General features: G+C 32.6%; 2 protein-coding genes and 1 non-coding gene across 7 annotated transcripts in view; 1 reads left to right on the top strand and 2 right to left on the bottom strand.

The window, feature by feature from the left end:
- The window catches only part of ift172 (intraflagellar transport 172), a 69,120-nt gene extending 63,675 nt beyond the window's left edge, over nt 1–5,445 (bottom strand). For 2 of the 3 annotated variants that reach the window (XM_087296587.1, XM_087296588.1), the window contains exons 1-11: nt 5,283–5,445; nt 4,882–5,025; nt 4,632–4,744; nt 3,951–3,990; nt 3,427–3,492; nt 3,256–3,335; nt 2,765–2,852; nt 1,924–2,138; nt 1,448–1,571; nt 340–435; nt 104–265 (exon numbers count right to left, since the gene is read on the bottom strand). In XM_087296587.1, coding sequence (XP_087152713.1) covers nt 104–265; nt 340–435; nt 1,448–1,571; nt 1,924–2,138; nt 2,765–2,852; nt 3,256–3,335; nt 3,427–3,492; nt 3,951–3,990; nt 4,632–4,744; nt 4,882–5,025; nt 5,283–5,321 — 1,167 coding nt within the window. In that variant the 5' untranslated portion in view covers nt 5,322–5,445. 3 annotated transcript variants of the gene reach the window in all.
- Nucleotides 5,446–5,473: 28 nt separating this feature from the next.
- si:dkey-221h15.4 lies at nt 5,474–11,094 on the top strand. 3 transcript variants are annotated; one of them, NM_001386238.1, is given in 8 exon segments: nt 6,491–7,012; nt 9,109–9,243; nt 9,359–9,458; nt 9,550–9,694; nt 9,779–9,904; nt 10,854–10,935; nt 10,938–10,997; nt 11,000–11,094. In NM_001386238.1, coding segments are annotated over 8 exon segments (1,074 nt in total). In that variant the 5' UTR covers nt 6,491–6,664; the 3' UTR covers nt 11,078–11,094.
- trnaa-ugc (transfer RNA alanine (anticodon UGC)) lies at nt 5,605–5,676 on the bottom strand. Its single transcript has one exon. It is a non-coding gene; the product is annotated as a tRNA-Ala (tRNA).
- Nucleotides 11,095–16,053: the final 4,959 nt, after the last annotated feature.

The raw sequence follows: 16,053 nt of genomic DNA, 5'->3' as shown, positions 1-16,053 counted from the left end.
AGGAAAGCACAATGTAACATTATTTTAATACTTAATAAAAATGTCAAACACTTTTAGAAAATGAAGACAAAAAAGTCCATTCGATTCAAACTAATCGACCTACCTCACTTAGTTTGTTGGACACCAGATCTCCCAGTAGCAGTGTGTCAGAGGTATGAGCCACAAGATATTGATCCTTTCCCATGACTTTCACCTCATCTATCTCATAGCCATACTGAGACTTCAGTACTACTCGTGTGCCAGTGGACAAATTCCTCACAATCACCTGAGAAGGTTTAGGAGACAAAGTTAAGAGTACTTGTAATCCAGGATAAAAACATGTCTAAAGTTAAGGCTCACCTGACTTAGTCCTACGTATGTCATCTCAAATTTGTTTTTGTAAATACTCCGGCGGAGACAGCAGTCAAACATCTCGACACCTCCACACAGAGTGCCCTGCAATTTACAAATGATCACTTATCATCTCTGTAACATAATAAAGTTCCTTTAGTCAATGCTGGTTATTGTATTTACTAACATAAACAAACAATGAACAATACATTTAATAAAGTATTTATTCATCTTTGTTTACGTTAAAGTAAATTCGATTCCTGAGCATGTTCCATACAGGTGAGTGGGCTTAACACACCACCAGTAGGAAAGACACCCTTTCATCTTTCTGACTCTTGCACCAGGTTGGGGTTGGTTATTTGCACTATTAACACTTTCTTAATCAGTCTATGTCTCTTGGAAATACTGTGCATTTCAAATTGTGCTTCATTCAGGTGAGTGGGCTTGACAAACCACCTGTGGAAACACTCTTCTCTCTTATGCAACTGACAGTTTATCCAAACTCCATCTTACAAGAACTCAATAATGAAAACAATGTTTACTATAAATGTACCATAATCATGTAGCACTGCTTCCTTCATCCTTAGATAACTCTTGCACAATATTAAACCTTAAATACTTCTTTTGCACAATATTTATCTTTATTAGCTCTCTTGTACAATATTCCGCACAACATTGTTCAGTCTCATGTTAAAGTACTTGTATAGCCTGTCTTTTGTGTATTTTTATTTTAAATAGCTCTTATGTCCAGTGTTATGTTTGTATTCATGATTAATTTATGTAGCACCGTTGTCTTGAGAGACACAACATTTGTTTCCTCTGTATGTCCACACATGTAGCGGAATGAAAATAAAGCTTTACTTGACTTTAATAATGTATTAGTAAATATTGAACTATGATTGATAAATGCTGTAATATTGTTGTTCATTCTTAGTTCATATTAGTGTATATACATTAACAAACATGAACTAATAAAAAAAATTGTAAATCGTGAACATCATCTCTAAAGTCTCTCCATTGTCCCAAGTGAAAAAGCTGAACCTCACCATTATATTTCAACAGCCCTTTTATTTTTTACTTTTTACAAACTTTTTACAAACTATATACCGAGACTGACCACAGAAAGCCGAGAGCCATCTTTTTTCCAGGAGAGAGCTGTGATGGTGTACAGGTTTGGAATTTCTTTGGGAGAAGATTCATCCCATGTGCCTTTTCGAGGACTCCAATTAAAAACTCGCAATCTACACAAAAACAAGATTTATATTGGTTTAACAATAAAATAGTTGAACATTTATTAAAAGTTATCTCATCATTTACTCTCCCTCATGTTGTTTTAATCCCACTTTCTTTTGTGGTACACAAAAGAGGATATTTTAAAGAATACTGGTTGCTGGGACCCATTGACTTCCATATAAATTTTTCTTCCCTACTTTGGAAGTCAATGGGTTCCAGCAACCAGCATTCTTCAAAATATCTTCTTTTAAGCTCAAAAGAAAAAAGAAACTTACAATGGAATAAAATCACATGAAGAAGTGTAAACGATGATGTAATAAAATTTTTGGGAGAACTATCGCTTTAAAGCTGCTTTCTCACCTGTCAAAGCTTCCTACAACTATGGACTGGCCACTAGGGCTCGATGCTGCCACAGTGAATTCCTTTTCGGCTCGATCTCGGCTGTAATCAAATGTCTGAATCACGTTGCCCTCCTTCCCATAGGCAACAATCTTCTTATCGCACCCAGCCACAATTATGCTGTTTGTGCCCCATGCTAAGGCATATGGTGGACATGCATGAGTCAGCAGTTTGCCCTGTCATCAATCAGAAAAAAAAGATTATAATCAGCAGTTTTTTTCATTTATATATATATATATATATATATATATATATATATATATATATATATATATATATATATATATATATATATATATATATATATATATATATATATATATATGCATGTTTTAAATGCACATGTATTTTATGCATTTAAAGGTCCCATGAAGTGCTTTGAAATGTGCATGTTTATTTGATGTTTGACATAATCTCAACTAAAACAGTTAATACTGTAGTAGTTTTTATAAAACAGTCAATAGTGTTTTGCATTATCAACCCTCTGCCAGCGGATCAAATGTGATGCATCTTGAAGGGGGAGAGGTATGCCAGATCCTAGAGAGCATTTAATCACAATTTGAAGAGAAACTGAAGTATGAGGTGAAGTGAAAAACTGTTGATCCATTTAGGCAATCTGCAAACTGCAAGCCTTACATGTTTATATCAGTTTCATATCTTTTAAACGCGAATTGTATTACTGTTTTGGAGCACACTAGCTTATAGATATCCTAAAAAAATAACAATATCAATACTGACATCTAAAAAACTTTATTTTAATTTCGCGGGACCTTTTAAATGTATATAAAAAACAGTTCTTTACCTGAGATTCCCCAGATCCTTCATCATCAATGAAATACCGAACCACCGTTCCATCTGCGTGACCGGAAAGGATTCCCTTTCCTGATACACTGTGAAAATTGGAAAAAAACAAACAGAATTATTGTAAAAAGTTAAAGTACAATTACTAATACTATATTTATATATAAATATACATACACATATACATACATATATATATATATATATATATATATATATATATATATATATATATATATATATATATATATATATATATATATATATATATATATATATATATAATCCCATTTACAAATATTAAAGAAAAAACTATAAAAAAAACATTACATTAAAATGTAAATAAAACAATCAAAGTTTTTATAAAAATGAATGCAAAATAAAATTAAATACTTTAATGGTTTATAAATAATACTAAAAAAATACCAATTTAAGCTGCTTGGACAATGAAGTGAGAGTCACAGGATAGCAATTTTAAATATGAATACATACTTTGAGGTTAGTGAGACAACATAAGAGTCTGTTCCATAGATTGTTGAGGACTTGCTTGTTTTTGTATTAGCTTGTCGAACCTAAAATTGATAACATTATTCAACAAAATGAATACTGACAAAAGAGGGAATTCAGCTGAAGTGCAAAGCATAGAAAAATGGTCACACTTACTTTTCCTTCTGCTAGTCCAAATATAATTGCATGCTCAGACGGCCAAACCAGGCTTGTAACAGCACTCTAGGGTACAACAGCAAAATGAATGCACAAAATATGTGACACTTCTGCCCAATGATGTACTTTAATTAGAGTTGAACAACATATCATTTGATCATGGTCGTCGTTGTATATTTCTATACATTTCGATAACAAAGTTATTTTAAGCTTAATCATTTAATTTTTGTATATGAATACTGTTAGGTCAGATTACCATAAAGCACTGTTTATTGATCCTTTGTTTGTCCTTTGTTGTATTTTTATATGTTTAATTATTTTTTATTTTATGCAGTTGTACGGCAAAGAAAAAGACCTGATCACCCTAGTCGATCTAAATGAATGAAATCTTTCTAAAGTTATTTAAGTCATCTGGTGAAATTACATCCATATCGCAAAATATTTTGCAGCAAAACAAAACGTTGCCATGTCAGACTTTTGCAATATTGTGCAGCCCTAATTTTAATATTTATCAAAATACTCACTGTTTGAATGAACTTGTTGCAAATAACCTTTTTATCTCCCCTGAAAAAGAACACATTTGGTTTAAAAATGAAAACGGCATGGTTATGCAAATTGTGGTTTGGGTATTGCACAGCTTTTCACTTTAATTGAAATAAAAAAATATTAGAAATATGGCATATGGTGAAGAACTTTTTTTATTTCAATTTGTTGCATATGATTAAAATAAAACAACACTGAACACCAACCAAAATATGTCTGCAGCAGCTTAAAATGACAAAAGTGTCATATTGATAAAAGTAAAGTGTCTACTTAAGTTTTTTGAAAATATCTGTGAAAATAAAATGTCAAATTGTGAATTGTGGCAAACATGCAATCACGATAATTATTTTCCAATAACAATATAGATTTCGATAGTTGTTACTTCCAGAATTAAAAGGGTACCCCATCAATGACTCAAGTCACAAAAGTTGGAGGGTCCATTAAATGTAACAACATATTTTCGGCCGTAAAATTTTCGATGGCCAAAAATTCGATACATCTCTAATACCAACACACTTTAAGATTCCCATTGTTGAACATTTCTTCTGTGTGACTGGCTCTTAGATCAATATAGAGTAAAAAAAAATCGTTTATTGGCCCAGCCATAAGTGTAACTAACAAGAACATGTGAATAATTAATAGCTGTTCTCAGAGATACCTACCACTCCTCTCCAATTTTGTAAACAAATATGATGTTGTCTGTTTGAGCAACTGCTATCTTGGTTGAATCAGGGGAAAATGCCATAGACTTGACCACATAGGTTTTCTTTCCGTACTGCAACAAATTACACGCAATTAATTCATCGTTTTTCCTGGATGCTTTACCAAATTTAGATACGTAATTAAGTACATTTGCAGAACACAGATTAATTTTGTATATAAAAATGCTAATAAAACGAGATGAGAGCTTACTTTTGGGTCAGCAGGCTTTGTTGTAAATCTGTCTCTTTTCTCTCCCTGCTCATCATACAAAATAACCACTCTATCAATAGTGCACACTGCAAACTTTGCATTGTTTGGAGCCCAAGCCATACAGGTGACTTTAGCAGCTCCATCCTAAAGAAAAGCCATAACAGACACATTAATGTAGAGGCTTGTAATCATTTTGCTCAGATTCAAACAGCACTCAGAATATGCTATCTATTAATATTTCTTTGCACAACGTAAACGACTAACTTAAATCAGACAAGACACAATCTTCGAAGTGTTGCTAAGGTAAGAAGAGTCATCATGACTACAAATAGCGGACCGCCGAGAGCTAACTGTTAGTTAGCGTTAGCTAGCATCGCTAAATAACGTCGTCAATATTTTACCTGAGGCGTTAAAAGAGTCTTCATGTACTTAAGCTGCATACTTCACGTTTATAATAAGACTCAGGGCAGTTATAAGAACGTATTTCTTGATATAGCCATAATAGTTGTCAGGCTGCAGACATTTTGGTAAACACAGCTTTCCCCGTGGTTACCGTCGCCAAGGAAAGAGCGTATGACGTAGTTACGTAAATGACACGTGGTTTACTTTTTTTACTGTCGTTGTTTTTGGAAATATTTTTTTCGACATTTCGACAAGAATAGTTGTATGTAGCGATTGCGTGTTTGTTCAAATTAATAGCTTTACTTCGTAAAAGGATGATCATGGAGATGCCGGGGATTGAACCCGGGGCCTCATACATGCAAAGCATGCGCTCTACCACTGAGCTACATCCCCAACCTGTAAATAAGCTGGTCGAAAAGGTAAATATATATTTATAAGGCAACGGAGCTGCGTATATGCGTGACAACTTGAAATTATTCGGGAACATTCGCGTCGGAATGATTGATTTCTGAGTCACAGTTTCCTATATTAGACATGGGTTTGAGCAAAATGTTAGTATTTGTGGGATCGCATAAATATGTGAAAACCATGAAAAGTTTCTTCTCAATTTAAAATACAAAAGTGTCATTTAAAGCATTATAAATGATAATAAGTCAGAATAACTTTTTTTTCATGATTAATTATCAGGGTTATTCCACCCAAAATTGATTTCTTAGCTCTTCTGAATTTAGGCATGTTGTAGCATAAAATATCTGAAAACATGACAATTTTTTTTACCTTAAATGTAAAATAAAATGCTCTAAAAGTCTAACTGGCATCAAGAAAACTAAGTTTTAAGAAAAAAACAAAATGTACATTGTAAAAAGTTGACTCAACTTCAAATTTTAAGGCAACCAGCTTCAGGACATTTTTTAGTTTACTCAACATAAAAACTGAGTCAAGTGCCGTTCTTGGGCTGAAAGTTGAGTAAACTCAAAAACAAATTGCCTTACAATTTTAGGTTGAGTCAACTTTTTTACAGTTTGAAACTGAAACTAAATTATAAATCCAGGGAAGACTAGAATTTTCAAGTGATCTGTCGATAGGCTTCCCTGAATTTTAATATACACACTAATCAAGCAAAAAAAAAACTCCTCATGATAAAATTATAACCTCATACATGTGGCATCATTATAATGTGCCCACATGCAACTCTAAAATTAACTCTGATTTACTCTGGGTGACAGGTCAAACAAACGCATTGTGAAACCAACAGATGGCATACAAAGACCCCGAAGAACAAGCTGTACTTGAGATCAAGATTTACTGAACTGCATAAAAAATAATCACCAGCAATGTGAAATTAGATTTCTCTTCCAACAAGACTACAGACATAGTCATTATGGGCTTTGAGAAAATACTGCACCACCTCTGGTTCATAAAAGACATTTTTGAGCTAATTCTTGGAGCTGTCTTTTACTTTTTTGAAGCCTTCGTTCGATTCTTTATTCCACGTTGCAAGAAAGATGTTGAGGGAGAGATTGTTTTGGTGACCGGGGCTGCAAATGGGATTGGAAAACTGATTGCCAAAGAACTTGGACACTATGGAGCAACATTAGTTCTGTGGGATATAAACTCGGAGGCACTGGAGAAGACAGCCAAGGAGTTGAAGCAAGTACTGGATGTGCGTGTTTATGCCTACACCTGTGACTGCGGCCGAAGGAGTGAGGTCTACAGAGTTGCTGAAGTGGTAATATGTAATTAATGTATAATTAATATAAAGTTACATGAGTCTATATGTAAGAGTTTAAGTATTAAAATAATAAAAAAGACTCTTCTTAAGACTCTGACTGTTACAAATCATTAATTTCTGTAGCTGTCTCCTTTTCCGTATTTGTTCTCTTGTATTTTTTTCATTCCTTTTATACAGTCAGGTCTATAAATTTTGGGACATAGAGACAATTCTAACATTTTATAATTCTAACATTTTTATAAATATAACATATTTTAGATTTGAAAAAAGTATATCACATATTTTATTTTTTTATTTTTTTTTTTTTTTACAAAAATACCCATTTGATGACAATTAAAAATGGCTGACTTAGAGAAATGCAATATAAAATCAAAGCTGCAAGCAGCGATGAAAGGGACCTCGCACCCAGGCTCACCACCGCCTGGTAGCCTTAGGATGACAGAGAACAGCAGACAATATTAATTTAAGTCGATATATATAAAAAGCCTGAGAAAATCACAGATTTTTGCCAAACTTGCTTCTGTCAACAGGTGGTGCTATATCTGTGACTGGATATTGGCATGTAAACATGTTCAGGTCAGGACTTTTACCATACGTGTGGATTTTGAGGCAGATCAGACAATGCATGTTTTAACAACTTCCTTTTTCGCGGCGAATCATCAAAGTTTGTGAGGCCGCCAAGGACACACCCTTCTACGAAAACTCTAGATCTTTGCAATTTAACATCGCCAAGGCCTTAAGGTGACAAAACACAATTTTGGTGTTGACTGGATAAAATTCCTAGGAGGAGCTTGTTAAAATACAATGCCTGGAAATGACAAAAATGCCACTTTTTCGTGGCAGTAAGTTAAAAATATTATTTTCGTGCGTGTGCATGAACCGCAGTTCGTTGGCCAGTCCATCAAAAGTGCAAAGGTGGTGCTGTCGAGTCATTTTGCCACGCCCACTTCCGAAACCTATATCAAATGTGAATATTCACATTTCTGGGGTGTGTGCAAAGTTTTGTGAGTTTTCGAGCACGTTTAGGCCCTCAAAATCGCAATTTATTCCGCGGAAGAATAATAAGAAGAAATGGAGCAATTCCAATAGGGCCTACGCACTGTAGGTGCTCGTTCCCAAATAATACATAGTCTCCATATCTCTCCTAACCATAGACATCTTTTTAACCCTTCTAATTCACCCTTCTAATAATGTGTTTAAAATGTAAAACTGATGTGGGTACTTTAGCACATTGTATGTGGTCAAATGTAAAGGTAGTCTTTGGTGCTTGGGGAAATTGAAAGGATCTTTAACATGCAACTGAATTTTGACCCAGTTTCAATGATTTTGGTTACCTAATGGACACATTTTGTCATCAGCTAATAAGAAATTGTATAATATATTAACGTTTGGCGCCAGAAAATGTTTTACTTAATTGGTTGGTTAGGTTGACAGAAGATAATTTGGGTTAATTCCCCTTGAACATCTTACCCATGTATTACACAAACAAACAGAATATTTTTTTCAAAGTTTTTCAAGGACTTGTCTTTGCCCTATCATATTAAAAAGATTATTGCACCAATATTATCTGAAAATTAAGCAATGCATTTAGCCCTTGCTCTGATCTGCTTCATTTGGGGTAGTCCTGTTTTATATAAAATCTGAGCTTTTTTCCCTTTACTTTTCCCCGTTTTTCTCCCTTGTTTTGTGTTGATATTTTTCTTTGCGTTTTTTTTAAGTTGCATTGTTATATCTGTATTATAGTAAAAAATCTACTTACTAATTGTGATTTTAAATGTTTATTTTCGTCACCACTATTTTTAGATTTTATACAGCAAGAAGTTTAACACATGCAATTTTTCTGTGATCACTTATTCTTAATTTTTTTAATAAGTACATGTCAGAACAAGTGTGTTATTTTTACAAAAATGTATCTCACACTGAAATGGCAATGGAACATTGTTTTGCCATTACTTTGCCATTTTATTTTCACAAAACTTATGGAAAATATTAAAGTAGACACTTTGCCTTTAAAATGGTGTACATATATCAGTTAATCAATTTAATTTGACACAAAATATCATAACATGTGTGTTAATAAAACATTTCAACAGGTCAAAAGGGAGGTTGGAGATGTGTCAATCTTGGTCAATAACGCTGGAATGGTATCAGGAAAATACACTTTTCTTGAAGCCCCTGACAGTCTGGTAGACCGGACACTACGGGTCAATGCTGCTGCTCATTTCTGGGTAAAAATAAATAAATAAAATCCGGTATAAATTCTTTATTCAACATTTTTTTTAATGTTATGGGAACACTGAGATCACTGTTATCTCAAAAGTTTCTCGATGTTTATATTCACAGACTTACAAGGCATTTCTCCCAGCAATGTTGGAACAAAACCACGGGCACCTGGTGTGTGTGGCATGCCATGGAGCCTTGTTTGCAATGAATGGCCTTGCAGGTATAATCCTGAATGCACAATATCTCACATTTAGATTCACCCAAAAGACATTTTAAAATGTAGCACTGCCAACATGTATTTTGATCCACAGACTATTGTGCAAGCAAGTCTGCAGCAGTGAGATTTGCAGAATCTATTGCACTGGAGCTGCTTGTACTTAAAAAGGAAGGTATCAAAACAACAATAGTGTGTCCTTATTTAATTAATACAAACATGTTTGGCGGATGTCAAACTAAGTAAGTCAACACAGTTTCTATGAAATCTGATTAGAGATGAGTGCTCTGATTATGAAATAATGTTGATGTTTTATCTTTGTTAAGGAGACCGTTCTTTCTTCCTGTCTTGGAGCAGAGACATGCAGCAAAACAGATTGTGGATGCCATACTGCAGGAGAAGATGTACTTGTTTTTGCCATCAAGTCTGTCTCTTTTGATGGCACTTAAGAGGTATTTTAGACTAATGAATACTTCTGTTTATTTATCTATTTATTAATCCTTATACCTGTGGGCAACATGTAACAATTAAATTAAATTATTAAATGTGAAATTAAATTTTAAATTAAATGTTAAATGAATTAAAATGTTAAATTAAATGTTAAATGAATTAAAATGTTAAATTAAATGTTAATTTAAATTAAATGTTAAATTAATTCAAATATTAAATTAAATGTTAAATAAAACTTTAAATTTAATCGAATTTTGTATTATATCAAATATTAAATAAAAAAATTAAGTATTAAATTAAATGTATTTCTTTATTAAATATTAAATAAATGTTAAGTTAAATAAAATAATAAATTAAATATTAAATTAAAAGTTTAATTAAATAAATGTTAAATTAAAATGTTAAATAAAGTTAATTTAAGGTAAATTAAATAAAGAATAGTAATAAAAAAATTAAATTAAATTAAATGTTAAATAATAATTTTTAATGTATTAAATTTTAAGTTAAATTAAAAGTTAAATTTATAAAAAAATATATATATGTATAAATATATATAAATAAATATAATGTTTAATTAAATGTTAAATTAAACTGAATTAAAATGTAAAATTAAGTTAAGTTAAATGTAATTACATTGAAACAAAACCATATAAATTCAGTTATCATTTACTCATCCTAAAATTGCTACAAACCTGTATGGGATTCTTTTTTCTGCTAAACACAAAACAAGATATTTTGGGAAACCGTATTTTGGTACCCATTGACTTCTGTATTTTCTTCCTATTATATTCTTCCTGAATTCTTTAAAATATATAATGTTTGTGTAGATTAAAAAAAAACTATTTAAAACAATTAGTAAAAGTAAAATAACAAACTCCTAAACAATGTAATAAATGTCCTAAATAACTATTAATGACTTAATTACTTGACCTGCTGTGTGTTCATATTTAGTGTCATGCCTGCCAAACTGGGGATCATCTTTGTGAACTTCTTTGGTGGCATGGATTTAATGGACCATTTCAGAGGAGTCCCTGTACCCATAATCAGCTACAGAAAACCTCAACGGCAAAGAAATGACAGTGTCAGCGATCTGCAAACCCCTCTTGTCTATTACAACTAGCAAGAAGTTGCAAAACATCAATCAAAACGAATCAGCAGTGAGTTCACTTCATTAAAAGTTGTACAGAATGTTTTCTCTGGTTGTTTTTTTTAATAAAGTATGAATGTATAATGTATAGGTTATTATGTGTGTGTGTGTGTGTGTGTGTTTACTACAAATATAGTAAGCCTGACATTTGTTACACTCATTGTAAGACCAATAATCAAACATTATTAACAAGTAATAAACTATGTTTATCTGAAAATGTAAAAGCGACATGGTGGTTTTGTAGTTAGCATTGCTATAATGCAAGAAGGTTGCCGGTTCAAGTCCCGGCTGGGTCAGTTAGCGTTTCTGTGTGGAGTTTGTTCTCCCCATGTTGGCGTGGGTTTCCTCCGCATGCTCCAGTTTCCCCCACAGTCCAGAGATGGGCTATAGGTGAATTAAATCAACTAAATTGGCCATAGTGTATGTGTGTGAATGAGTGTGTATGGATGTTTCCCATTACTGGGTTGCAGCTGGAAGGGCATCCGCTGTGTAAAATATATGCTGGATAAGTTGATGATTTATTTGGCTACTAAGATCAAGGAAAATAAATGAATGAATAAATGAATGAAAATATAAAAAATCCAAAATGGTTTCTGTGAGTGTTTAGGGTTATACATGTTGTGTTATTTAAAAAAAAGAAGCATGGGTTGGAATTATCTAAAAGTATATATCATTAAAAGTAGTCAGATTAAATTACTAATGACAGACCACTTCAAATTACATTGCTGAGAACTTTCAACATGTAATTTGTTATCAGTAACAGATTACACTTTGTAAGTAATTTACCCAGACCCAGGGAGATTACCTGCGATTTGTAGTCTGTCACTGATAACACATTACATGATGAAAGTTGTTGTCAATAATTGAATCAAGATTACTTATTTCAGGCTGCTATTTTTAGATTCAGGTTTAACTTGTTTTTCAACATACATTTGGATGGAGTTATAGTTTTATTTTTATTTTCAAACTCATGGAACAGAATGTGCAAAAGAAAATAAGATATATGTAAGATCTAGGGTTTTGAGTTGATAACAGCTAATAAATAATTCATGATGATTTCATTGTTAAAAAAAAAAAAACTTGAACAGCCTTAATTGAAATGCTTTATTTGTTTAGCTGCATGACTATTAGCCAACATATGACTGCTGTGTGAATATGCAAATGGGTTGAGAAATCATTTAAATATTAACTTTAAATCTCAGGGAGGCTCCAAGTAAATATTTTTGGTCAAAGGGGTTCGACTGGGAAAAGAAAAGTTGTGAAATCCTTGCATCACATGAACAATGGCAAATAAACATGAAAACAGCAATGACGTGGTCAAAGTCTTCCAGGATTATTTTATTTTAGTTTTAGGTTAAAAACTATGGAAGCCTGTTTCCGCCATGAAATTAAATAGGAATCATATGCAAGTCAAAATAATGAATTACTTTCTCATGAGAATAAAGTAACATCTCTTAATAAGAATAAAGTTGTTTTCTCACATTATTCACTTTCTCATAATAATGAGATATTTTCTCGTAATAAAGACTTTCTCGTAATAATAACTAAACATCTAAAAATGTAACAAATTACAAATACTCAAGTTACTGTAATTGAGTAGCTTTTCTCAGGAATTGTAATTTGCTAAGTAGTTTGAAAAATGTGCACCTTTACTTTTATTTGAGTACATTTTCAGAGCAGTATCAGTACTTTTACTCCACTACTTTCCTTCAACCTGCAGTCACTATTTTACTATTTCCTGTTTATGGGGATTAGAAAAATCCGTCCTGTTATACCTGTCCAATCAAATCGCTCATAGAAGGTAAATCGCATTTTAATGGACTACCTCAAGATATGGGCGATTTATAATTGCAGCAAACTGCTTGGAGGCATTAAAAGTGTCCAAGAAGATGCCCAAAATATTTACACGCATTGACCAAGAGACTGTTTAGATTCATGTCACTGATGAGAAGATGTCGAATGTTTACTGTATGATGACAGAAATGGCCTTAAACACCCAGCATACACAAGACGTCAACATGACGTCATATTGACGTTGTACCTCAACGTCATGGGGACGTTACATTTTGTTTGTAAATTAAAGTTGGGTTGACATCAGAACCTAACATCAGACCTACGTCAGTGTCCAACAGCCAACCTAAAATCAACCAAATATCATAACCTAATGATGTTACAGCTTGACACTGTGTGGACGTTACCACTATGACATCTATCAGATGCTGGATTTTGGTTGCCATACCTGATGACAGATTGGATTTTGGTTTCTGCCACAACCTAAAATTGACCAAAAATCAACGTCATTTGACATCGTTATTGGACATCAAAATAATGTTGCCCTTAGATGCTGGCTAGACTTTTGGTCACCTGATATCACAACCTAAATCTAACCTAATATTAACGTCTTATGACGTTGTGTGTCTGCTGGGCAATAACTAGATGCACTACAGAATGTTACGTTTACAAAAACACACATCCATAAATTAGATGTAAAAGCATTAGCTTTTTACAGCGTAATACTCACGACTCTTGAGTACTTTAAAAAGGTCTTTATACTCATACTTTAAGTTATATTCACAACATATACTCTACTTGCACTACATTTTTAGGCAAGTAATGGTACTTTTCTTAAGTATGATTTTTCAATACTCTTTCCACCGCTAGTCATTATTATGAGAAAGTCATTAATATGAGAAAATATCTCATTATTTTGAGAAAGTCATTAATATGAGAAAATAAGTACCTAATCTTAATCAAAACGTGTTTTTTCCTAGATTCATAATCATATATAACAAATTAATTTAAATGCTCATTAAAAGCTTTTCTTTGATGGAAAATGGCATAAAAACAATACTATTCTGAATTATTAGGTCAATTAAAAATAAAAAGAGTGCTGTGTGTGAATACATTTTATTTTTGCAATTCATACTTTATCACATAATACTTCAAAAATGATTCTAATATGCTGGTTTGTTATTATTACTAGTGCTCATTCATTAATAATTACTTTTATTATTATCAGTGTTGAAACTGATACAATTATCTTAATTTGTTTTAGAAAATGAATACATTTTACTTTTTGGGATTATTTGATGAATAGAGTTAAAAAAAACATTTATTTAAAAAAAATTCTAAAGACTTTTCTTTGACCAATAAAAGCTTATTTTTAAAGGAACACTATAACCATGTTTGCACAAAATAGGAATCCTGTATAAAATGTATATGTATGCTGTATATAGGAAACCTGTATATACTGGTGGACTGATTTTAACTTTTTAATAATATTTATAATAAGCAATGCTTCTTATGCTCAAATAATAATATTAGAATGTTTTCTAAAGAGCCGTTTGACACTGAAGGTGACGATGTAGCCTATAAGATTTCATAATAATGATGAATAATATTTCATTCAATTATTATATACAGTAAAACATATTCCTATTAAATTTTAAAATGATATTGATATAAATTACCCTTTTGCTCTTTGTATTTGGAAACTGTACCCCACATCTTTTGGCACTGTGGTTATGTTAAAATGATTTGGTATGATGGTATGATGCTAAATACTCTTTAATTTTAATTAACATATTGAAAATGTAATTTTTGGGTATTTTAATTATGATAATCTGAATGAAGTTCTTGTTATTAATCAATTTATTTTGTTAAATAATTTTCTTTACTATAAGTGTTAATTTTCCAAAAAAATAAAAAATAAAAAAAACAGTTTTACTTTGTTTTATAAGGAACTGATAAATTACTTTTGTACTAGTACTAGTATCAACATAGTACTAATAAAAAGGCCATTAAAACTAGACATTTGCAGGCCTGTAGCCAGGGGGGTTCAGGTGGTTCGAAAGACCCACCCCTCACTGACAAAGGTCCTGAATTTGTCATCTTATTTATGTAAAAAACAACCCATCGATAAAGACGCTAAGATCAAGTGGAATACTGTGTTGGCTGTCATGACTTCTACTAATCAGTTTTGACCAATGCAAACAATTATTTTTCATGAGTCCAACATCCAGCTGTGCAAGAAAACATTCAATCTGATGAAAGTGACGTCATCTTTCACTACACTCCTACTGTATTTTTGTTATAAAGAAAATATTATACATGTAACTTTTATTCTAAATCTTGGACCTTATTCTTGAAACAAAAAACGACCAATAAAAAGCTATGAAGCACCAAAAGTGGACAATATTAAAATTAATTTGAATACTGATTTGGCTATTGTTATGCATGATTTTTCAAATGTACCTTTACAAAGCTCTACTTTATTATTATTATTAATTCAAATGGCCAAATTCTGACTGAGAATAGTTGTATGTGGGCGAGGCAGTGGCGCAGTAGGTAGTGTTGTCGCCTCACAGCAAGAAGGTCGCTGGTTCAAACCTCGGCTCAGTTGGCGTTTCTGTGTGGAGTTTGCATGTTCTCCCTGCCTTCGCGTGGGTTTCCTTCGGGTGCTCCGGTTTCCCCCACAGTCCGAAGACATGCAGTACAGGTGAATTGGGTAGGCTAAATTGTCCGTAGTGTATGAATGTGTGTGGATGTTTCCCAGAGATGGGTTGCAGCTGGAAGGTCATTCGCTGTGAGAAAAACTTGCTGGATAAGTTGGCGGTTCGTTCCGTTGTGGCGACCCCAGATTAATAAAGGGACTAAGCCGACAAGAAAATGAATGAATGAACTTTTATTATTTGTCTGCTATCGCCCTGGCATTATATTCTCTGTTCTATTGTCATGTATCTGTTGTTTAAAACATAAAAAATGATTCAACAATATCACTATTTTTAATTGTAAATATTATTCAAATATAGGCAGTTTGGAGTAGAAAAACTTAATCCACAACACACCGTTTAAAATGTCATCAATATCAGAAGCAAAGTCATCTTTTTATGAATGAAGCCTTTACAGCAGGCCAGCAGATCTTCCTCCTCCTCCGTGACGTGCTCCTGACGCACAGCTTTTGACGCTCGTATAAAAGCAGCCGGAGTGCTCGTGCACGGCTCC

Source organism: Danio rerio, chromosome 20, assembly GCF_052040795.2.
Source record: "Danio rerio strain M-AB ecotype USA chromosome 20, GRCz13ab, whole genome shotgun sequence".
Classification (NCBI taxonomy): Eukaryota; Metazoa; Chordata; class Actinopteri; order Cypriniformes; family Danionidae; genus Danio; species Danio rerio.
Note: the sequence above shows the minus strand (reverse complement) of the source record. Positions and strands in the feature narration are given on the sequence as shown.

Bases quoted from the DNA above. Each gene is read 5' to 3' on its own strand.
- si:dkey-221h15.4 (XM_087297454.1), top strand. From the start codon at position 6,665: ATGGGCTTTGAGAAAATACTGCACCACCTCTGGTTCATAAAAGACATT. The intron at 7,013-9,108 runs GTAATATGTAAT...ACATTTCAACAG, and splicing joins TCTACAGAGTTGCTGAAGTG to GTCAAAAGGGAGGTTGGAGA. The intron at 9,459-9,549 runs GTATAATCCTGA...TTTGATCCACAG, and splicing joins TGCAATGAATGGCCTTGCAG to ACTATTGTGCAAGCAAGTCT.